Source organism: Canis lupus, chromosome 7 (assembly GCF_003254725.2).
Source record: "Canis lupus dingo isolate Sandy chromosome 7, ASM325472v2, whole genome shotgun sequence".
Classification (NCBI taxonomy): domain Eukaryota; kingdom Metazoa; phylum Chordata; class Mammalia; order Carnivora; family Canidae; genus Canis; species Canis lupus.
The window spans coordinates 36,736,728-36,760,667 of record NC_064249.1 but is presented as its reverse complement, the minus strand read 5'-3'; the positions used below and the strand labels follow the sequence as shown (position 1 = coordinate 36,760,667).

The 23,940-nt window shown below is 37.3% G+C and overlaps 1 protein-coding gene across 7 annotated transcripts in view; it reads left to right on the top strand.

Annotated features, from left to right (window-relative positions):
• The window catches only part of SMYD3 (SET and MYND domain containing 3), a 794,127-nt gene that overhangs the window by 168,639 nt on the left and 601,548 nt on the right, over positions 1-23,940 (top strand). For all 7 annotated transcript variants that reach the window (XM_049112431.1, XM_049112435.1, XM_049112436.1 and 4 more), the window contains 3 exons: positions 14,152-14,259; positions 15,832-15,889; positions 17,576-17,712. In XM_049112431.1, the coding sequence (XP_048968388.1) occupies positions 14,152-14,259; positions 15,832-15,889; positions 17,576-17,712 (303 nt within the window). The remainder of the gene's footprint in view (positions 1-14,151; positions 14,260-15,831; positions 15,890-17,575; positions 17,713-23,940) is intronic.

Genomic DNA, 23,940 nt, shown 5'->3' with positions numbered 1-23,940 from the left:
TGTTGATCTAAGACCTGTCAGGGTTACATTTGAGTGGAGACCTGAAAGAAGTAATCAAGGCATGCCAAGATTGGGAGAAAGGAGTTTCGGGCCGGTTGTACATCAAATGGAAAAGCAGGAATGGATATGATTTGTTTAAGGAAGGCCAGGAAGGCCAGATGGTGGACCAGAGGTAGCTACAAAGAGGTTGTAGGAGATCAGGTTGGAGATATAGGAGGGGCCAGGTTATGATAAGGCTCTTATATGCTACTATGGTTAAAGATACACATTTTTGTTCTGTGTGTGATGGGCTGCTACAGTAGGGTTCTCAGGGGGCAAGGAGAGTCAATATTATGGTGTGATTGAGATTTTAAAGGAACCTTTCTGACTGCTATGGGGATAGCTTACAGGGGAGTAAAGGTAGGGGATGAAGAACCAGTCAGGAGCTTATTCCAGAAGTCTGGTCATCATATATTGGTGGCTAGGACAACAGTAGTGGCAACAAAGAAGGTCTGGTAAATTCAGGGTAACTTTTGAAGGAAGCACTGCCTGAATTTGCCCCTAGATGCATTCATTCATGTGTTTAAGAGATCAGCATTTGCTTGGCACTGAGCTAGTACTGATCTAGTCAAGAGCTTGGATGGTTTGGATTAGAGTTTGAGCAGGGAGAGTCAAAAATGATTAGATCTGAGACCTATTTTGAAATTGTAGCTCTGTGTTTGCCAATAGCTTAGATATAAAAGGTGAGGCAAAAAGAAGAGTCAGAGGGTCAGAGGTGATGTCAGCTTTACAACCTGAGCAGCTTCAGGTGAATGGCGGTGCCATTTAATGACTTACAGAAATCTGAGGGAAGAGCAAGTTCTGGGAGAGGAAGCCTTAACATCCAGGTTTTGAGTTTGTGCCCATTGAGCATACAGTTGGAGATGTTAAATTGGCAACTGATACATTTGTGTGGAGCTCAGAGGAGGGGCTGAAACTGCATGAAATAGATAAAATGGGATGAATATGGATTGGGGAGGGAGAAGATTCAAGAAAGACTTGTTTTTGGCTTTTCCAACTGAGGAGATGATGATTGCATTTATGACATGGGGAAAACCATGTGAGAGATGGGAAGAATCTGCTTTGGCCACATTAGTTTGGGGATAACTGTTTACATCTGCTAAGCTCAATTTCCTCTTCTCACATTTGTAACTTTAACAGTATGAGCAAGCCTCCAGTTCTGCTTTATGAAGTTTAGTAGTCTCCCCTTATCTGTGCTTTCCCTTACTACATTTCTAGTTACCCAAAGTCAGCTGCAGCTCAAAAATATTACATGGGAAATCTCAGAGATAAAGAGTTCATAAGTTTTAAGTTACATGCTGTTCTGAGTAGTGTGGTGAAGTCTTGTGCCGTCCCGCACTGTCCTCTTCCTCCCATGTGGGTCATGCATCATGTCTTTGTCCAGTGTTTTCACACTGTAGACACTATCGAGGTAATTATGTGTCAGAAAAGAGGTACGTGTGTGTGTGTATGTGTGTGTGTGTGTATACAGAGATTGGTAATATCTGCAGTTTCAGACATCCATGGATAAGGGAGATCTATTTTATAGACAGTATCTCTCTATTCCCTACTTTTAAAGGTGAACATATTAGTGTTCCCACATATCCCTCTATTTCTTATCACTCTATTTCCCATAATTTACCAATTGTGCCTTCACTTTTGTATTCTCAAGATTAATATTTACATTCTGTTCTGGAACACAAAGTTGGGCCCTGTCTAGAGGTGGGTGGCTCAATCAGTTAAGTGTCCAACTCTTGATTTCAACTCAGGTTATGATCTCAGGGTCCTGGGATCGAGTTCTACATCAGGCAACATGAAATTCTGGCTCCCTCTTCCTCTGCCCAACCCCCAAATAAATAATTCTTTAAAAAAATTGCTTACTGCAGAGTCTGTGTGTGTGCATGGATCTCTTTCCTTGTCTGTAATAAAGGGGTCACAGCCTTTAGCCCCTGGAGGAATGAGACCGCTATCAAGGAAGCCATCCTAGGGTGAGCCAGGGCCAGGAAGACCAAAGAGAAGGCTGAGAGAAATCTCTGCAGCAGAAATATTAGTGTCAAATTCAGCTTGATTTGCCATTTGACATTCCTCTGCTCATTCATTCCTCTTGCTCATTCCAGTAGCAAGGAGCTGTTTTCAGACTGTTTGGTATGCAGACTGTTGGTTAAGTCTCTCTTTTTAATGCTACTTTTCAGTTCCCTTCTGTGCCTGATGTATACTTTGATGCTAGATCCTTGCTGGATTTCTCCTTGGTAGGTTGACTCCCCTCAGAAAAGACTTTGAAGGTAACTGCACTTTGGTGTAGCCTTCACTGCTCTGTTTGTATAGCCTGTCTTACCCATACCTTCTGACTTCTAAACACGAAGTTAAACTCCTCATTCATTGATGGCCCTTCTGATACACTTTGGGAGTTAGAAACTTGCTAATTACTTTTACCTGGGAACTAAAATGTGCTCCATCTTCATGTTCTGCTAGAACTTGGTGCTGACATTCTGATTAATCTAGCATGGAAGTTTCTTTCAAAGAAAAAAGATTGGAAGTCTGTAGAGGCAAATGAGTTATTTTGTCTTTCTAGCTTAAATATATTAATTAGGTTACCCCATCTTCGTATGATCTTTATCCAGATCAGAGGTTGGCATACTTTTTTAGAGTGGTCCAGATAATAAATACTTTCTGTCATAACTACTCAGCTGTGTTGTCATCATGTGAAAAGGAGGGGGAGTGTAAATTGTGAGTGTGGCTATGTTTCAATAAAACTTTATAAAAGCAGATGACAGAATGAATTTGACCTGGGTCCTGCACTAGATGATCACTGATTTACTCTGGGAGCCCTAATATTATTATTATGTGATTCCTCAGTTAACCAGGAGACTGTAATTTCCATTTTTTTAAGAAGTAATATTTGATTCTTGTCTATTCTGTCAAATTAATGCCCTTCGATGATTCTTGTGCCTCATTCCATCTTTATATTTGGCTCTACCTGTCTAATTTGATTAAGGCTACTGGGAAGGCACTCTTGTTCTCCATTTGATGCAGAATTCAGTAAGCTTTGAAGGTGATAAGTCTAATGTCTATCACTAGGTCTCTTGTGTGCCCTAAGGAGATTTAATGCGAGATTTTAATCAATGCCTGTCAGTCAGCTGAGGCACCCAGCTTTGCTTTCCAATTTTCTTTTTCCAGATTCCAACTTTTTAGACCTTCATGTATTTGTCAACCTTCAGTTCATTACTGGGCTATTTTGGAAGCATGAAGAAGGAGATATTGTTTATTCGCTTTCTTTCTTTTTCTTTCTTTCTTTCTTTCTTTCTTTCTTTCTTTCTTTCTTTCTTTCTTTCTTCTTCTTCTTTCTTTCTTTCTTTTCTTTCTTTCTTTCTTCTTTCTTTTTTAAAGATTTTATTTATTTATTCATGAGAGACACAAGAGAGAGAGAGGCAGAGACATAGGCAGAGGGAGAAGCAGGCTCCATGCAGGGAGCCCGATGTGTGACTCGATCCCAGTCCTCCAGGATCACACCCTGAGCTGAACACAGACACCACCCAGGTGTCCCTATTGGCTCTTGAATGGTTTGTGAGGGCCAGAATAACTATTGGGTCTCTCTCTCTCTCTCTTCCTTTTTTTTTTTTTTTTTGCCACAGGTTTCATGGCAACCCAGCTACCTGACATTTTGCTCATAGGAAATCTCTATCTATATTGTTTGTGATTTGTGGTAAAAAGACCATAACAATCTTTCACACAGAAGTTGTTCAGGTAGTGGTATTTATGATAAATACAATTGCTGAATACATGACTAAAAAGAATTCATTTTCTATTTGCATATTTTACACCAATTTCTTTATCCTCAGTAATCCAGAATTTGAGGAAATACTGTTCCAAATTTTCAGCTCTTTGTAAGCCTAATGTGAGCAGATTTCACACCTATTTTGACATAATTCAGATATCTTTTTCTATGGATATTACAGCATCATGGATTTTATAACGGGGAGGCTGCCTTAGAGATTACTGAACCTAGTCTTCTTACAGAATAAATATCTGGTGAGCCCAGGTCATGAATTAGATGTGTTTACCCAAACCAGGCTCGATACGTGTCATACTCCATCCCACACAATAATAAGCTGCCTTAAAATGAGTCTTTAACCCAAATCGAATATTTAACAGTATTTAAGTGGGTTATTGAGCTGTAGTGACTTTGTTTCCAGGGAAGGAAGGGAATTGTCATAGTAGTGCTAAGGTAATTTTGTGTAAGAAAGAAGAACTAAATTGATTTTCTCTTTCTGTTGTCACATTTCATCAATTCTCTTCTTTAGAATTCAAAACCGTGTCTTACTGGCCAAAGAAGGTATTGTTAGAGAGTTTACTTGCTTTTTTTTCTTTTTGGATGGCCTTAATTTCAAATAATGATAAATATATAGTAAGTTATATCTTCTATAAAGAATACTGGTTTAGGAAGAAATCATCAGATAGCTTTTGAACACCTGGTACATGCTAGATGTACCTAATTGGTAGAATACTTATTTATTTATCTTTTAAAAAATTTTATTTATTTATTTATTTATTTATTTATTTATTTATTTATTTATTGAATGCAGGCAGGGTCAGAGGGAGAGAGACAGTCTCAAGCAGACTCCATGATGAGCACAGAGCCCTTCATGAGGCTTAGTTCTGGGACCCTGAGATCATGACCTGAGCCAAAATCAAGAGTTAGATACTTGGGATCCCTGGGTGGCGCAGCGGTTTGGCGCCTGCCTTTGGCCTAGGGCGCGATCCTGGAGACCCAGGATCGATTCCCACGTCGGGCTCCCGGTGCATGGAGCCTGCTTCTCTCTGCCTGTGTCTCTGCCTCTCTTTCTCTCTCTGTGACTATCATAAATAAAAAAAAAAATAAAAAAAAAAAAGTTAGATACTTGACAACTGAGCCACCCAGGTGCCCCAGTAGTATATTTATTTTTAAAAACCAGACATGAATGAAGCTAACCCAATAAAACAGTCTTTGCATTACAGAATATTTCAGTGAAGTATTTTTTAACATTTAAAAATTAATACATTTACACCATTCTTTGAGTTATAAGCAGATTTTCCAAAATATTTAAGTGTTTACTGAACAGTAATTTTGCTTTCTCTTTCATGTAAAAATGGTTCTCCTTGAATGACAGTTGTTAGACATAAGAAAGATAATTATATTTACTATTATTTGTAAATATAATAACATGATATTTGCAGAAAATTCAAACACTGTGGGAAAGCATAAGGAGAAAGGCAAAAAGTAGCTTTTTCTTTTAGGAAATGCTGAAAAAATTATTACCAGTTCAGTTTTATAAAGAAATGTATGATGAGCATTCTTACACTTTTTCTGTACATAAATTACATTTGTGAGGATTAAGTGCATTATAAATATTACTTATATGCCAACAATATGCACATAAGAGTTTTTCTGTTCATTACCAGACACCTATGAGAAAGATGAGAGGGGTGCCTGGGGGCTCAGTCAGTTAAGAGTCCAACTGTTGATTTCTACTCAGGTCATGGTCTCAGGGTGTGAGATTGAGCCCCACGTTGGGCTCTACATGGGGTGTGGAGTCTACTTGGTATTCTCTCTCTCCCTGGCCCTCCTGCAGCTTGCATAGGAGCTCACTCGTGTGCTCTCTCTCTCATTTAAAAAAAAAAAAAAAGTTTAGAAAACCTTACAGTTCTACTGATAAGGCTGGAATGTTCCCATTTCATTAGACCCCAGACACCAGACCCTTCCAAATACTGTTAGTTTTACTCACCTTTGCTGAACTAAGGCTGCCCTTGTTATCTTCTTTCTTTTCACATTCCTTTGCTTGCTGGTATGTTTCGTCTATTTTTTTTAAATTATTGTTTTTCTTTTTTAGTCTTGGGTTTTCTATTCATATCCCTTACTTTTTTGTTGAAATATTCATCATTTCTTTAGTTATTTTGTTAAGACCTCCTTTCATTTTAGAGACATTTAACATGGTCAACATATATAGTGTAGCCTTTGTTCTCCTGGTCTGTCCTTTATCTTTCGATTTTGCTTGTGGTATTAGGTTGTTCTTTCTCATGTACAAAAGTTATTTATTTTTAATGTAGTGTAATATATACATATTTTCCTTTTTGGGTTTGATGTCCTGCTTAGAAACATTTTCCACACCTCAGTCTTATAAAATGTTCATTCCTAAAGGACAACAGTTTAATAGTTTAGTAAATATAGGATAGTTATTTTTTTTGTTTCTTCTGTTTAGCATATACAATGGCCTCCCCTTTTAATTTAGTTTAGATCCTTTGTAGTGATTAAAAAGAATTTGGACACCTGATCCTATCTCATCACTACTGTCAGAATCTTTTCAGTTGTCTCAGGCTGTGAATTTAAATAGATATTTTTATGTGTGTGTGTGTGTATGTGTGTGTGCATGTGCATGTGCTGTATATGCCTGTGTAGCATTGTTCTCACTCTGCAGTTTTCAGCTCTCTCAGACCTAACTCTATCTTTTTGCTTAAAGTTTTTATTTATTTTAGAGAGAGAGAGAGAGAGCGAGCGAGAGCGAGCACACAAGTAGTGGGAGGGGCAGTGGGAGGAGAGAGAATCTCAAGCAGACTCTGCTGAGCACAGAGCTCAGCTCTGGGCTCTGTCCTATGACCCTGAGATCATCATCTGAGCAGAAATCAAGAGTGGGATGCTCAATTGACTGAGCTACTCAGGTGCCCTTTTACCTTTTTATTATAATTATTTTTTTGTCCTCTCTACTATCTTGAAATGAAATTCCATAGTTAATACAACTTAGCTACTTACATATTTTCAAGTTCAATATTAATATAATGCTATAACTTGAACATAAAGGAGAAAAAATGAAAATTTATTTATGTATTTTATTTTTTCAAATTTTTATTTAAATTCTAGTTTGTTAACATACAGTATAATATTGGTTTCAGGAGTAGAATTTAGTGATTCATCCCTTACAAATAATACCCAGTGCTCACCACAACAGGAGTAATACATATTTTAGTATATAGATGCTTAGGCATGAGTAGATTAGAGAACATCATTGAGAAGTCGGATATTTTTGGCTATACAGGTACCTTGGAAAGGGAAGTACAAAATGCAGGATCAGAAAATACGTTCTTATGGGTACCTCAAATACCACAGGTGTTGTTGCCTTCAGTGATATGCTTTTATAAAATATTAAATAACAGCTAGAGTTCTTAAAATGTAGTCTTTCCTTGATTTACCTAGAAAATTCAGTGCTATCAAGGCTGTGTAAAAACAAGCTCTTTGTTTTTATATGTGAAAGGAGACTTAGTTCCAGGCTCTGATAAATAGAAACAAGTTTGGAAAAAAAAAAAAAAAAGAAACAAGTTTGTCTCCTTTATAGAATGTTTGGATAGTTAAAACTCATCTTGGATTTGAAACAGTTGATTTTTTAAAAAAAGATTAGTTAGTTAGTTAGTTAATTAATTAATTTTTAGAGAGAGCAAGAAAGCATGCAAGCAGTGAGAGGTGCAGAGGGAGAGGGAGAGAGAGAATCCTTTTTTTTTTTTTTTTAATTTTTTTTATTTATTTATGATAGTCACACACAGAGAGAGAGAGAGGCAGAGAGATAGGCAGAGGGAGAAGCAGGCTCCATGCACCGGGGTCCTGACGTGGGACTCGATCCCGGGTCTCCAGGATCGTGCCCTGGGCCAAAGGCAGGTGCCAAACCGCTGCGCCACCCAGGGATCCCCGAGAGAGAGAATCCTTAAGTAGACCCCTCTCTGCGGGCAGACCCTGATGAGGGGGTTTGATCCTATGACCCTGAGATCATGTCCTGAGGCAAGATCAAGAGCTGGACCCTCAACTAACTCAGCCACCCAGGCACCCCTGGAAGTATTCTTCATTGTATGGAACTATCCTACACAGGATGTCCAGCATCTCTGGTTTCTGGCCACTCAGTGCCATGTCTCTCCCCAGGCATAGTAACAAATAAGAATGCCCCCATACATTTCCCAAACAACCCTCAATATTAATTGGGTTACCCCCATTGAAAGCTACTGGTTTACTGAATTAGTTTATGTTCTGAGACACTATAAATACTATAAAACATGAAAATGTAGAGATTCCAGTCATTCCTGAGTCTTGTATGTACTGACATGTGGAATCATCATAGATGTCTTCATTTCCTTTTTTCCATCCAAAACTCTTTTTCCCATTGTCTTTGTGTTTTAATGCAACATTTCACTTTCCTTTGTCTTTCATGCTAATCTGTGCTTATTGTACATCATTGTTAATTTTCAACTTTGAGAACAGAAAACATTACAGCCAGTATTGTGAACACAATCTTAATTATATCCTGCATTGCAGTAAAGGAAGAAAATAGGAAAAAGTAAATCAGGGAGGTTGTCTTTGAAAAACTGGCAGATATATTATGTGCTGTTGACATCTAAACCAAGGTTAAAGTTTGTACAGTTTAGATAATACCTAATGCTTTTGTAAGATTGTGAGGTTTTGCTTTCAACGTCTAATGTGGTTACTTGAAAGATTGCTTTGTGAGCCTTTTCTGTGGTATGCTTCTGTTAGTGAGCCTTATGGTAAGATGTGATGGTGATGCTGAACAGTAAATCTTAATAATTAATGTTTTAAAAACATGGTTTTTAATATCATGGTAAGATATGAAGTAGGATGTACATTGCCACTATGCTATAGACCAGTTTTAAGTTGATGACTTTCTGTATTTATATAGATCTGGTTTGGTTTTTAGATGAAAAGACTGAATATCTTTTTCCTGAAGCAAATGGGAAGATAAGAATGTTCTCTGGTGTTTTCATGCAGTGATTTAGGAATAGCTTTAAGAAACATACTGTCTAGTAAGATGAGAAATAGGAGTGCGATATTAATAATGCTAAAGACCTAAAGTTGTTTTGACAGGAATTCTCCAAAATTTGGATGTGTAATTCTAAGTAATGTCATGTAACAGATTAACGGGTTCTTTACCTAGGCATACATTTTGTAGTTACTTTAGCCTGGTAAGCCAGCAGTAAACTGAGCTGCTCAGAATATAACAAAGGAGTTGTGGATGATCTCTTGTACTTACAAGTATTGATTAAAATCTGCTCTTAAGATCTTTTGGTCCAAATGGTCTCAGCCTTCTTTTGCTGGGAGCAGTCCTTTGTCATCTGGACAGTTGCTCAGGCTTTGAACAGGACCAGTGTTTTCTGAGACCCATTAGTACTTGTGGTTTATTCCTGCCCACATAGCTGGGCCCATGAGGGCATCTCTTGGTCTTCTCAACTTTTATTTATTTTTTATTTTTTTTCCTTTTTTTTAAAATTTATTTTTTATTGGTGTTCAATTTACCAACATACAGAATAACCCATAACCCCCAGTGCCCGTCACCCATTCACTCCCACCCCCCGCCCTCCTCCCCTTCTACCACCCCTAGTTCGTTTCCCAGAGTTAGGAGTCTTTATGTTCCGTCTCCCTTTCTGATATTTCCCACACATTTCTTCTCCCTTCCCTTATATTCCCTTTCACTATTATTTATATTCCCCAAATGAATGAGAACATATAATGTTTGTCCTTCTCCAATTGACTTACTTCACTCAGCATAATACCCTCCAGTTCCATCCACGTTGAAGCAAATAGTGGGTATTTGTCATTTCTAATGGCTGAGTAATATTCCATTGTATACATAAACCACATCTTCTTTATTCACTCATCTTTCGATGGACAGTGAGGCTCCTTCCACAGTTTGGCTATTGTGGCCATTGCTGCTATAAACATCGGGGTGCAGGTGTCCCGGCGTTTCATTGCCTCTGTATCTTTAGGGTAAATCCCCAACAGTGCAATTGCTGGGTTGTAAGGCAGGTCTATTTTTAACTCTTTGAGGAACCTCCACACTGTTTTCCAGAGTGGCTGCACCAGTTTACATTCCCACCGACAGTGTAAGAGGGTTCCCTTTCCTCCGCATCCTCTCCAACATTTGTGGTTTCCTGCCTTGTTAATTTTTCCCATTCTCACTGGTGTGAGGTGGTATCTCATTGTGGTTTTGATTTGTATTTCTCTGATGGCAAGTGATGCAGAGCATTTTCTCATGTGCATGTTGGCCATGTCCATGTCTTCCTCTGTGAGATTTCTCTTCATGTCTTTTGCCCATTTCATGATTGGATTGTTTGTTTCTTTGGTGTTGAGTTTAATAAGTTCTTTATAGATCTTGGAAACTAGCCCTTTATCTGATATGTCATTTGCAAATATCTTCTCCCATTCTGTAGGTTGTCTTTTAGTTTTGTTGACTGTATCCTTTGCTGTGCAAAAGCTTCTTATCTTGATGAAGTCCCAATAGTTCATTTTTGCTTTTGTTTCTTTTGCCTTCGTGGATATATCTTGCAAGAAGTTAGTGTGGCCGAGTTCAAAAAGGGTGTTGCCTGTGTTCTCCTCTAGAATTTTGATGGAATCTTGTCTCACATTTAGATCTTTCATCCATTTTGAATTTATCTTTGTGTATGGTGCAAGAGAGTGGTCTAGTTTCATTCTTCTGCATGTGGATGTCCAATTTTCCCAGCACCATTTATTGAAGAGACTGTCTTTCTTCCAATGGATAGTCTTTCCTCCTTTATCGAATATTAGTTGACCATAAAGTTGAGGGTCCACTTCTGGGTTCTCTATTCTGTTCCATTGATCGATGTGTCTGTTTTTGTGCCAGTACCACACTGTCTTGATGACCACAGCTTTGTAGTACAACCTGAAATCTGGCATTGTGATACCCCCAGATATGGTTTTCTTTTTTAAAATTCCCCTGGCTATTCGGGGTCTTTTCTGATTCCACACAAATCTTAAAATAATTTGTTCTAACTCTCTGAAGAAAGTCCATGGTATTTTGATAGGGATTGCATTAAACGTGTATATTGCCCTGGGTAACATTGACATTTTCACAATATTTATTCTGCCAATCCATGAGCATGGAATATTTTTCCATCTCTTTGTGTCTTCCTCAATTTCTTTCAGAAGTGTTCTGTGGTTTTTAGGGTATAGATCCTTTACCTCTTTGGTTAGGTTTATTCCTAGGTATCTTATGCTTTTGGGTGCAATTGTAAATGGGATTGACTCCTTAATTTCTCTTTCTTCAGTCTCATTATTAGTGTATAGAAATGCCACTGATTTCTGGGCATTGATTTTGTATCCTGCCATGCTGCCAAATTGCTGTATGAGTTCTAGCAATCTTGGGGTGGAGTCTTTTGGGCTTTCTATGTACAGTATCATGTCATTTGCGAAGAGGGAGAGTTTGACTTCTTCTTTGCCAATTTGAATGCCTTTAATGTCTTTTTGTTGTCTGATTGCTGAGGCTAGGACTTCCAGTACTATGTTGAATAGCAGTGGTGAGAGTGGACATCCCTGTCTTGTTCCTGATCTTAGGGGAAAGGCTCCCAGTGCTTCCCCATTGAGAATGATATTTGCTGTGGGTCTTCTCAACTTTTAATACCAAAGTTGTGGTTTTCCTTTCCATCAGTAATAAAAAATATTAGTGTGAAAGATTGTGAATTTGTCTGCTAAACCCACTCTCATGGAAAAATCAGATGAAGGAAACAAAGTATGCAGTTCTATCTGAGTCCATATATACCAACCTCATTTTCCAAAATATTTGCCATATTTTTATGGCAATAAAAATCATGGGAAACTGTGTTAACTAAGTTATATAAGTTTCCTTAATGCAGAGCTTTTTAGCAAATGAAATTACTTCAAATCTCTAATCAGGGTGTTTATTATGTAGCATTTTTCTAACTTATTTGACAATGGAACCATATTATTTTTTAAAGATTTTTATTTATTTATTTATGAGCGACAGAGAGAGAGAGGCAGAGACACAGGCAGGGGAGAAGCAGGCTCCATGCAGGGAGCCTGACATGGGACTCGATCCCGAGTCTCCAGGATCACACCCTGGGCTGAAGGTGGTGCTAAACTGCTGAGCCATTCAGGCTGCTCGGAACAATATTTTTTTAAAGTGATCTTACATATATTGGTAAGTTGCTAATTTGCTGGTTCTAGACTAGCCCCCTAAACAGTAGAAACATTGTCTTTCACTGACTTATAGTTTAATAGTATGCCTTTTAGTGAATACTGACATTAGAAGTAGCTCTATGAAGGCAATTAGAATTGTCCAATATGTTTATTAGCATTCTTGGAATAAATTCCTCCTGTGATTTAATACTTAGTAAAGCTATATGTTTTTCTTTTCTGTCAAATGAGGATTATATAAGCCATTATGCTTTATTTTTTGCCTTGCCTGTAAGGCAAGTTAGATAAATGTAGTGCACAGACATGGCAATTACTTAGCTCTCCTGTGTAGAATACTAAGAATCTTTCCTCTCCTCCTTTATGTTTATGTACCTTGGTGGTGAGATCCCACCCAGCTTTTCTTTATTCATCTTTAAAGTAAGTATAATATCTACTGTTTGCATTATTATGAAAGTCAAATTAAATACACTTTTTAAATTGTTTAGCCATGTGTCTAACATACTGTAGGATGCTAGTGAATGCTAGAAGACTATTTTTTTATAACTTTAACATTTTTTCCGTTTCTAATTTTACAAACATATTTCATATACATCTTTATTTTGAAGCAAATGAGTCTTGTTTAGAAGTGAGTGAAGTGTAAATACTAAAAATAAAAAGATTACAAACATCACATTAAGAGCATAGCTGTAGTGGATAAGAAGAAATGAAGTGAGAGAGTCATGGGTAGAGTTGATAAGAAAAGTGATATGCCCTTTGCAGACAGTGTCTTCAAGATTGGGTTCAGAGGAAATGGCAGATAAGCCACACCTTCACTCAGCAACTCAACTCAGGAGTCTTTCTGAATGAAATGCTGGCTTGAGCTTGAATTCAAGTCACAGTTTCAAAGTAGCTCCAGCAGTTTTGAAATTTTTTTAAAAAAATTATTATTTGAGGGGGGCACATACATGTGCACACACGAGGGCAGGGGGACAGACAGAGGGACAAGCTAACTCCCCACTGAGTTGAGAGCCCAATGTGGGGCTTGATCCCAGGACCCCAAGATCATGACCCCAGATATTTAACCGATTGGACCACTGAGGCTCCCCCAGTTTTGAAATTTTTGGTTGCAGTACATATTTGTGCTACAGGTGGCAAAGAGAGTTCCTTGTGGAGGGATTTTATAAGGTGAGAAGTTGGGAGGCAGATTTACAATTTTTGAAGCAAGAGAGTGTCAGGCATTTCAGTGATAGAACTTCCAGCTTTCGGTTGGATTAGACATATCAGACATTTGGTTGAGCTGTTCCCCACTCACCAGGGTTAAGTCTTAGATACTCTGGATTGGATTTTTCTATAGAAGTAATTCTATGTGAAGGAGCCATAACATTTCTGACTCCAAGATTCAGGGAGACAGTGTCCTCCCCGCTGTCCTCTCTTCTCATTGTTACAGGATTGGTAACAATCCTGGCTCACTGGTCTTTCAGCCACACTAGCACAGGGGCGGGATCATGGGTTAAGTGACCCTGTAATTTATCATCCAAAGCACACTTTCTGGAACAAAAGGGTTATTATTAATGATTAGGCCAGAGTGACATAAATAAACCACAGCAGTACTGGGCAAATGACATTTGGTCATTTTAGCTAATCACCCCTTTCTGTGTGATCTTCAAAAACAAAAGGTTTCATATTTATTGTTATATTAGCTCTTGATACCTCTGTACTCTCTATAGCAGCATAGAAATTCAGAAGGCTTTCTGCCCTGTTTTGATTTTCCTGAACCATGTGCTTATTTTCTAATTTGGTGTGATATTTTCTTTTTGTATTCTAAATTACTATTATTGAATCTTATTTAATCAGCTAAGAGACTATGTAATAAATTATTAAGTAAGCCATAATGATTCTTCATTTGGGCTCCACCAGCCAGGTAATAACCATGGGGTAAATTAAAGGGCAGAGGTGGAGGAGAGGCATCAATGTCCACACCTGGTAATTACATGCTTGGCAAAGACTGGATTCTGCATTTCTATTAGTATTAAAATATTGCTTTCATTTTCTATTTTGTACTTATATTTAGGCTGTTGAAATTAAATTAATGTTGATGACTTTCCTCATCCAAAACCGGTATAAATGAAAGTTACATTTTTATGTCACTTGTGCTGTCCCCACTCTTGTCTTATCAGAAAAAAGCTTGGCCGGACCACAAGCGAGAATGCAAATGCCTTAAAAGCTGCAAACCCAGGTATCCCCCGGATTCCGTTCGACTGCTTGGCAGAGTTGTTTTCAAACTTGTAAGTATAAAACTTGTGAAATATGCTTGGGTTTTAGTTAATCAAGGCACTTGCAGTTGTATGTATTGCTCATATTTTTTTCCAAAAGATTTTATCTATCTATCTATCTATCTATCTATCTATCTATCTATTAATTTATTTATTGTGTGAGTGTGGGGGGAAGGGTGGAGGGAGAGGGAAGAAGCATTCTCAAGCAGACTCTCTGAGCCTGAGCCTGACCTGTGGCTCAATCTCACGACTCTGAGATCATGACCTGAGCTGAAATTAAGAGTCAGGCACTCAACTGACTGAGCCCCCCAGGCTCCTCGTATTATTACTGCTAACATTAAATCCACATGAAGGTAGAAGGTAGATTATTCCTGGGAGTATCTTAATACAAAACCTAGCCATTTCCCTATTAATGTCAGTATCAGTGGTGGTGAGACAGTACAGGGCCCTGCGTGTGTAATCATAACCTTAGAAACATAAGGTCCTGTATTGAAGGCATGAGATATCAGAAATGTCTGTTAAGTTGCCTTCATAACTTTTTGACCATGAACTAATGCACAGGGCAGGTGTATCACTTTTTGGTTGCTTCTTGAAGTGAGGCTTTAATTAGATGACAATTAATCATACATGGAAAAGTGCTGCCATGTTTCATTGAAATTGTTTCTTCAGTCCTTTCCCCCTATTCTGCCTAAACAGCCACTGTGTTCTGTGAAGTAAACCTGTGGCGATACCCTCCAGACTTCTTTTTTGCCAGGCTTTTACATGAATATCTTTTTCTCAAATTATTTCAGTATCCAGCTCTGTCTGACCTGCTTTTGGGTGGAGGGACTATAAAATTCTATAGAGAGTTGTAAGAATGTAAAATGTTTTTACATGTAAAACTATCATAATGTTATATGTCAATTTGCTTCAATTTTTAAAAAATGGATGTGTAATACCAAATGGGCATTGTCTTTGGACTGAATATATAACATCCATCATATATTTAGCTACTGTTTGCAAATATATATTGTATTGAACTAAAAATTACAAATTTATTTCAAAGCATTAAGAAATTCGATCAACTTTGTTATACATTTTTAATTGCTAGACATTAAAATATGATCATTATATTTGAGGTTGATTTTTTTTTTGGAATCAGGTGCTATGATTACTCCTATGTTTTAGATAAGGAAATAGACACATCTTCATTAAGGTAACTTGGTAAAGGTTGCACAGTTTGTAATGAATTCTTATTTTTATTCATCCATCTTTGCTTTTCTGTAATCTGCTTTTCTATAGTCAAATCCTTACAGTGATACGAGTCTGTGGGTAGAGCTGGGGAAAAAGTAAAAGTATGAAAACTTCTTGTAAAAGAATTTTGCATTTGGAAATTAAACTGCTGGGTTAAGTTACTACTTAGATATTATTTTAAAATTGTTATTGATTGAATAATTCAACTCTAAGAGATGAAGAGGAGGAATATATAGAATGTTGTCTTTTTAAATAGACTTTCATTTAAATATCTAAAGAGGTTCAAATATATTCATTTATATTTTGGAGCACTTGAAATTGTTTTTGGTGTTTTCCCCCTTTTCTTCACAGATGGAAGAAACACCTTCTGAATCGGAGAAACTTTACTCATTTTATGATCTGGAGTCAAGTAAGTGATTGTCTGTCAGCACCAAAAAAATCCTGTCATTTATTTGCTGACCTTATGCATTGCTCTCTCTTTACCATTGTTGTGCTGTCTCATTATTTGAGGTAAATCTAACAAAACTTTTCATGTTTTTATATACGATTGACACATTAGCTTATTTAATTGATTCCAGGGTAGCTTTGGCTGTTTAGGAGTTTGTAAAATACTATAACCTACTCTTTGTTTCTTTTTGATGCCAGGAATAGTGATGTGAACAAGAGGGTTGTAGGGAACATTTAGATTCATTAATCCTTTAGATAATAAGCAAAGTAGATGGTATGGGTGATTTGGGCTGTCTGATTGAGCATTATTCTTCTTTTCTGCTACCATGATGGTGGCCATGATACTTGGCAACACTGACAGGCCCTCCACATATGAGTGTTCAGTAATGCGGGGTACATGTTCCTTTTCTACTAGCACAGAGTCCCTTCAGTGAGGTTGTTGATGATTCAACCCCAACGTAGCCAGGGCTCATAGAGTAAATTTTGCGACACAGTTTAATATTTCTGGGCGGAGAAAACTAAGAAGATGATCTAGTACAGATTTATGGTTATGGGATCCTAAGTGCCGATGATAATAAATTATTATTTAAGAAATCATTGGGTTAATTGTTCTGTTGAACAATTAATTTAAAGAGAATATTTAGACCTGACATGAGCCCCAGAATTATGCTGTAGTTCAACTTGATGTATCTTTTCAGTTTTAATAGAGAACTAATTAGTCTTTTTTTGTGTGTGTTCTGTTACTGCTAGGTAATTAACATCTCTTGCAGTGAGTTTTACTGTTAATAGTAGCCCTGCTCAGTGGTGGTGGCCTACCTGCTGCTTTAAGTGAAATGTTCTCAAATGCTATTAATTGTATACTCTTAAACCTAACACCTTTCTGTGGTATAAATTAAACTGAGTTTTCCAGGAGGTGATTTTTTGACAACTAGGCTCTGGAACCTTCTCTTTCTGTTTGGGTTTTAGCAGCACCACATCTTGTTTATTCGATGTGGAAATAACTTGAAGTCCAGATTTTTTTGGTTGGTCCCGTGTTCTTTTCCATGTACTTTTTGTGTGATACATTTCACCAGTTGAACTCTAGCTGAACTTTTTATTATTTTTTTCTTTTCTTTTCTTTTCTTTTCTTTTCTTTTCTTTTCTTTTCTTTTCTTTTCTTTTTTCTTTCTTTCTTTCTTTTCTTTCTTTCTTTCTTTCTTTCTTTCTTTCTTTTTTTTTTTTTGCCTTTGAGATACGCCGTTTATCAGTTGGTCATAACATGGTTGTAAATTGGTTCATGAAAAAGATCTGCTTAAATTCACTGACTTTCAGCATTTGTGATGGCTTTGAAAGTGTGTACATGGTGAAGTGGAGGACCTGTAACACACATCTTTATAGATTTTGGTTGCAGTGTTTCTTGTCTGTATGTGTATTTATTTTGTTTTGATAGGTATTTGATCTTGTAGATGAAGTTTGGTACTATTTAATTGATACTGTATGTATTGTAATTTGTAGTTGTGAGAAAATAAAAAGAAATGTATTTGCTCTCTGTTAGAATGAAATCTGGAGAGGAGAAGTCTCGTTGAACAGCTACCATTGAACACCTGAACATTACCCATTAAAAATTCACTGTGTGATTGTGCTATTATTTATTTTCTCTTTAAAAAAGATATTAACAAACTGACTGAAGATAAGAAAGATGGCCTCAGGCAACTTGTGATGACATTTCAACATTTCATGAGAGAAGAAATCCAGGATGCTTCTCAGCTGCCATCTTCCTTTGACATCTTTGAAGCTTTTGCAAAAGTAAGTGTTAAGTGTTTGGTATCTTTGTTTATGCCATAAATTATCCCTTTACTTCTTATTTTGTTGTTGATCCATAAAAATCCAGTAGCATTCATGCCTTAAGTCACTCTCCTACCTTAATGAGTAGAGAATGAGAGAAGTTACTGCTTCTGTTGGAAAGGGTATTCCTTTTTCTGTTTTGTCAGTACTCTTATTCATGGCCTGTGTATGTTCATCATCAGCATGCAAAGCTTGTTATCATAGTGTCAAGAGTATGCTTTCTTTTCTTCAAAGAAAACAGCATATTCCTTTGTTTTATACTAATGGATTTTTAAGGTTGCCATTGCATGTCGTTTTGTGGTGGTGTGTCAGTGATGGATCTTGGTCTTTGAAGTGAAAACTACATTGGAATCTGTTTCTTGATTATGTGAATTCTTGATAATATGAAAATACAACCATTTCTGATTTAAAAATAATTGTCTAAACATCTATTTAAATGTTTCAAGTCCCTAAAATCCTAGATGAGGGTTAGAAAATAGGTTTAATTTAATATTTTTTGTGTGGTCTCTTGGTAGTTGCTACCTGACATGCTCTGTTTGGAGATGATTCTGGGGGTTTGTTTGGGCCTAGGGAGACAGAACGTGCTGGCTGATCCTTGCTGTGCACCCTGGGGTAGGTCAGAGGATCAGATGCATCCCCACTGCTGTTAGGCTTGCTGTTCTTGCTTTCCCGTATAGTGCATTTGGGTTTGCTTAAATACTGATCACATTCTAATAACAAGTAAAATTTTACTTTTGAGGGTGACTTCGCCACTGGTATTACAATTCACAAGTGCACATCCATTGACATACTTAACCCATGAATATTTTTCAAGCATGTTTTGTAATCTGCCTATTTTCTAAGAATTTAAATGTGATTAGTGTGATTGCTAGAGGTTTATTCTTGTTTTTTCCAAATGTATTTTTGTTCTTCAGGATATGTTTTTATGATATTCTGGTAATATCACTTAGCATTAAATTCTGGTTTGTCTCCACTTTAAAACTGATTTTGAAAGACAGTGGTTCCTTATAATATATAGGAGAAGTTTCTCATGTGTTTCACATTCTTCTGAAAACTATAGCCTTTGGCAGGAGCATGTCCGCAGTACACACAGGTGCTTCTGATGTTGGACACAATACAGTTATGCACCCGAAAGGTAAAAATATGCCATTGTTAGAAATTGTTCAGGTGGTAGTTACTGGTGTTCTTAGTATTTATGGAAAATATTTATTTTTTTTTAATTTTTTATTTATTTATGATAGTCACAGAGAGAGAGAGAGGCAGAGACACAGGCAGAGGGAGAAGCAGGCTCCATGCACCGGGAGCCCGATGTGGGACTCGATCCCGGGTTTCCGGGATCGCGCCCTGGGCCAAAGGCAGGCGCCAAACCGCTGCGCCACCCAGGGATCCCTGGAAAATATTTAAAAAGACTTTTTCAGTGTAACATGTGGAATTACTTTCTTATTTCTTTTAAAAAAAATGTTGAATTCATATATCTTACAGTGAAATTTTTTCTGTGCTGTGGAGGGGAAAATTCTGTCATTGTGAATAAGTAGACAAGGTTTTAATAATATGCCATCCTTTTTCCTCACATAGTTGTATTTGTTATGGTCACAAAAGTAGAACATAGACATCTTTGAGATTTTTGAGGAAAGTGGACTCAGGTGTGTGATTTCTGCCTTAAAATCTAGGTTAAAGCAATATTAACCAATGACTCCTGTTCTTCCTTGTAAAAGTTTTGTTAATATTTTACAAATTATAGTTACCTTTCTGCTTATACATATGTCCTTAAAATAGATCACTTTCATCCTCCTCCTTCTTTTCTCCTCATCTTCTTCTTTGTCACCGTTTTTTTTTTTAATAAAATAGTCTTGGGGTGCCTAGGAGGTTCAGTGGGTTAAGCGTCTGCCTTTGGCTCAGGTCATGATCTCAGGGTTCTGGGATTGAGCCCCGCATTGGGCTCCCTGCTCTGTGGGGAGTCTGCTTGTCTTTCCCTCTGCTGCTCTCTCTCTCTTTCTCAAATAAATAAAATCTTTTAAGAAATGGAATAGTTTAATATTAAACTAATTGGTATCCTGTGCACCTCAGGGATGAGCTGCTGAGCTGTTAACATTTCAAGTGTGTGATGGTGCAGGTCACCACAAATGCATTGGAAGTGGGTAGTGAATCTTGGACAGAGGATTTTATTCCTATGTGCTGTCTCTCTCCCAGTCCTAGTGGCATAGAATCACCAGAAAGAAGTGGGCTGTACAGGGTGTACTGCCCACAGCTGTTGCTGTCATATATACAGACTGTCAGGCATCAGTCCAGGCTGCCCTGCCTTTCTCAGACTCGTGCACTAATTTTTTAATTTATGCTTTGCAGAAGATTGGCTTTACCTGGCCTCAAAGAAGAAAGTTGTATTTTATGTTTTGCTTTTGGTCCCCTTCATTTATATTCATTCAGGTTCTATGCAGGTATTAGATGTGCTAAGCTTATATGTTAGCTCATTCCACTGTCACTTAGGGCAGAAGGAGTTCTGAGAACTTTTCTAAATTTGTTTAGATCATATTTTTTTTTGACTTTTTGATTATGGACTTTTCCAAACATACACAAAAGTAGAGAGATTAGTTTAATGAATCTTCATGTCTCCATCACCTGATTTCAATAATTTTCAAAATTGTTTTATATCTTGTTATGCTTTTAATACTTAGATTTCAGACAAATGCTCTTTTTTTAATTTAGATTTCCAAATGTCCCTTACAATTAGTCTTTTGTTATGAAGCTTCTTGGCCACCTGAGAAGTTAGTGAATTCACTTATTAAACAGACCTTTTCTATTATTTTTGCAGGCTTACTATGTGCAAGGCATTCTTTTTTTAAAAGAGTTTCTTTATGAGAGAGAGAGAGAGACATCTTTACTTTTGCAAAGATGTCAAAGGACATCTCTACATCTACATAATCATTTGTTATGTAGTCCTGGATTCCAGGTCTCCAGGACTACACCCTGGGCTGAAGGTGGCGCTAAACTGCTGAGCCACCCGGGCTGTCCTGTGCAAGACATTCTTGATACATGTTACAGAAACATGTGGCTAATTATAAATCAGAAAATTATCTACCAAAAGCTTTAGCAAGTCAAAAGTCTTACTTGGGCATAGGTGTATTTTTGTTTGACTTGCACTTGCCTGGAAACGAAAGGGTTCAGTGGAGGATGAAAAGGTTCTTAATCCTGAGAGTATGTTTCATTCCTGCTAGCCTTATTGTCATTTTTCCTCTTCTTTTTTGTTTTTTTGTTTGTTTTTAGTTTACAGTGTAATATTAGTTTCAGGTGTACAATATAGTGATTCAACACTTCCCTACATCCCCTGGTGCTCATCTGGACAGGTGCACTCCTTAATCCCCATCATCTATTTCCTCCATCCCTCACCTGCCTCCCCTCTGGTAACCAGCAGTGTGTTTTCTGTAAGTGAGAGTCTGTTTCTTGATTTCTCTCTCTCTTTTCCCTTTGTTCGTTTGCTTTGTTTCTTACGTTCTACATATGAGTGAAATCATATGATATTTGTCTTTCTCTGACTGACTTATTTCTCTTAGTATAATACTCTCTAGCTCTATCCAAGGCTTTGCAAATAGCAAGATTTCATTCTTTTTGAAGGCTGGGTAATATTCCATTGTCTATATATCTTCTTTATCCATCATCTGTTGATGGACACTTGGTTTCTTTCCATAATTTGGCTATTGTAGGTGATGCTGTTATAAACAGGCTGGTGGCTTTTTCTAATAGAAGACCATGAGTTATTCTCCAAAAGGTGTAAGTTTATGTTTTGAACACTCTGGGGTTTTCTGTTGAAAATAATGTATGTATCTCCAGTTGGACTAGGTTCTTAGCACTGAATGTGCTTCTGCTACTTAAGACTTAGTTTTACTTAGGAAGACACCCCTCCCCAACATTACTCCAAGGACATTATTCTGTAGTCATTTTTTTGGGATCATATTTCCATATTTCTATCTTTTCATTTTTCCCCTACTTCCTTAGCACCGATATTATTATTCTCTTGCTTGCCACTCGCACATAAACAAACAAGCCTGTGAACAGAAATGGCCAATTGGGGTTTAAGTTGTAGGAATTTGCATTATAAATATATCCTATCACTTGTGAATTTGTTGCCTGGCTCTAAAAAGTTAAATAGCATGAGGGGTGTCAGGGTGGCTCAGTCATTTAAACGTCTGCATCTTGATTTTAGGTCTCAGGGTTTGTGAGATCGAGCCCCACATTAGGCTCTGAGCTGGGGCATGAAATCTGCTTAAGATTCTCTCTCTCCCTCTGTCCCTCCCTGCCTTCTCCCTCTCTTAAAAAAAAAAAAAAAAAAAAAGTTAAATAGCATGACACTTACAAAGGAGAAATTTTTCTAGGGGACAGTATCCAGGAAGACTTTACATAATAAGTAAGCAAAATTAATGGCATGAATTTCAGAAGAGAGTTTGGTATAGGGAAACAGTTCCAGACAGATGGTCTGCAAATACTGGTGGGGAGTGAGTGGTGCTGGCTTCTCTGACATCCTGAGCTTCAAGAACATACTGACCTCTTCTGGGGATCTGAAATGGTAGTTGTTACCTATGCAATATGTGCTTCCATTGTTTTTAGTGAGTACGATACAAGTTTGAATAAAATTTTGATGTTTAAAATGTTTGTTTTGCATTAGGTGGAAATTAGGCTAATAGTATGTGTGGAATTTCTATAGAAGGGCTGCAGAGTGATGGTGTGGCTGGAGTGATTTGCCAGGAGCTTTGTTTTCAGAGCAGTTTCCTGAGTTTAAGCTTAGATTGTGTGTTTTCTGGTGAGGGTGGATGGTTGGAGGTTGTGGCTGAGTGGGAATGAAGCTATAAGTGTGAGGGAAGCTATAGGTGCTGGTGACAGTAATGGTGGTGGCTAAAGTGTGGGGTGCATTGGAGATACTTGGTAGAACCCAGGAGACATGCAGTTATTTATATATGTATGAGAGGCCAGATTCACCTCAGTTGGCTCTTTGTCAGATTATTCAGAGGAAATTCACCTTTCCATCTCAACAAGCCCCTTCTTCCTACCCCACACTTTTTCCCTTCTATTTCTACCTTCAAACAAAATTTTGGGTTAGGTTTCAAAATGGATTTATCTTATTGTGGCAGCTACTGTGGTTTAGCCTATTGATCAAGTTCTAAATATTTGCTACAATCCAGAAAAAATGTTTATACTACTACTAATAAATCTAAACTTTAAATTAGAGAGGGACAAATTAAAATGGCATGCTGGATAGTATGATGGTTGAGTTGCTTTCTGAGACAAGAAAATGAAATTCTCTTAGTCTTGGTTTTTTCATCTCTTAATGGGAATCATCATCATCATATCTACCTCAGAGGTGAAAGTGAGGATTAAGTCAAAAGTACTTAGTGTGACACGTTACTAATTTCTACTACTGCTGGCCGTACCTCCCAGCTTTATTTTTATTCTTAAAAATAAAGTCTTAAACTTTAGTGTTTTATGTCTCCCTGTGCTGTCAGATAGATGGTCAGGAGCCAGTCTGCAGCTCATTGTAAACCAAACCAGTCTCAGATGTTGACTCACGTTGTACCCAGTTCTGGTGTCTCTTGAGGTGCTGAGAATTACCTGTAGCTTTGTCACAAAGGACAAACAGAAGGAGGTTTTACATAATGAATGAAATGTTTCTCAGGCATGCATTTTAGAAGGATGAAATGAAATTATAAGATTCATTAGTTATGTTACAATTCACTGAAATGGCATGGAATGTGTAGTAGTACTTCTCTAGTCCATCCCTCAAAAATTTATATTGATTGTTATTCATAATGAATATTAATGCCTAAACTTAATGTCCGTAGACCTGGTTTTGAGTTTATTTGTTATGCAAAGAATAGATTTTTTAGAGATTATTGCACAGAATTCTAGAAAAATATACTTTTTTCTGGACTTAAATCTTTCTTTTCTAAAAATGCATTTGGTAAACCTAATGTGGTAAGATCAGAGCAATGAAATGGAAAATGAACTCGTTGCATAAAATGTTTCAAAAGCAGACATTAAATTGGAAGCAACAATAATAGAAGTGGCCTTCCTGATCACAAAACATGTGTCATTGTGTTCACAAAGCTCTGCAAAGTACTTTTTAACTTTATAATATTGTATAACTGCTGCAGAATTTTTTGATTAGAAATTCCACATGTGTTTGAGAAGATGTTCTCTCCC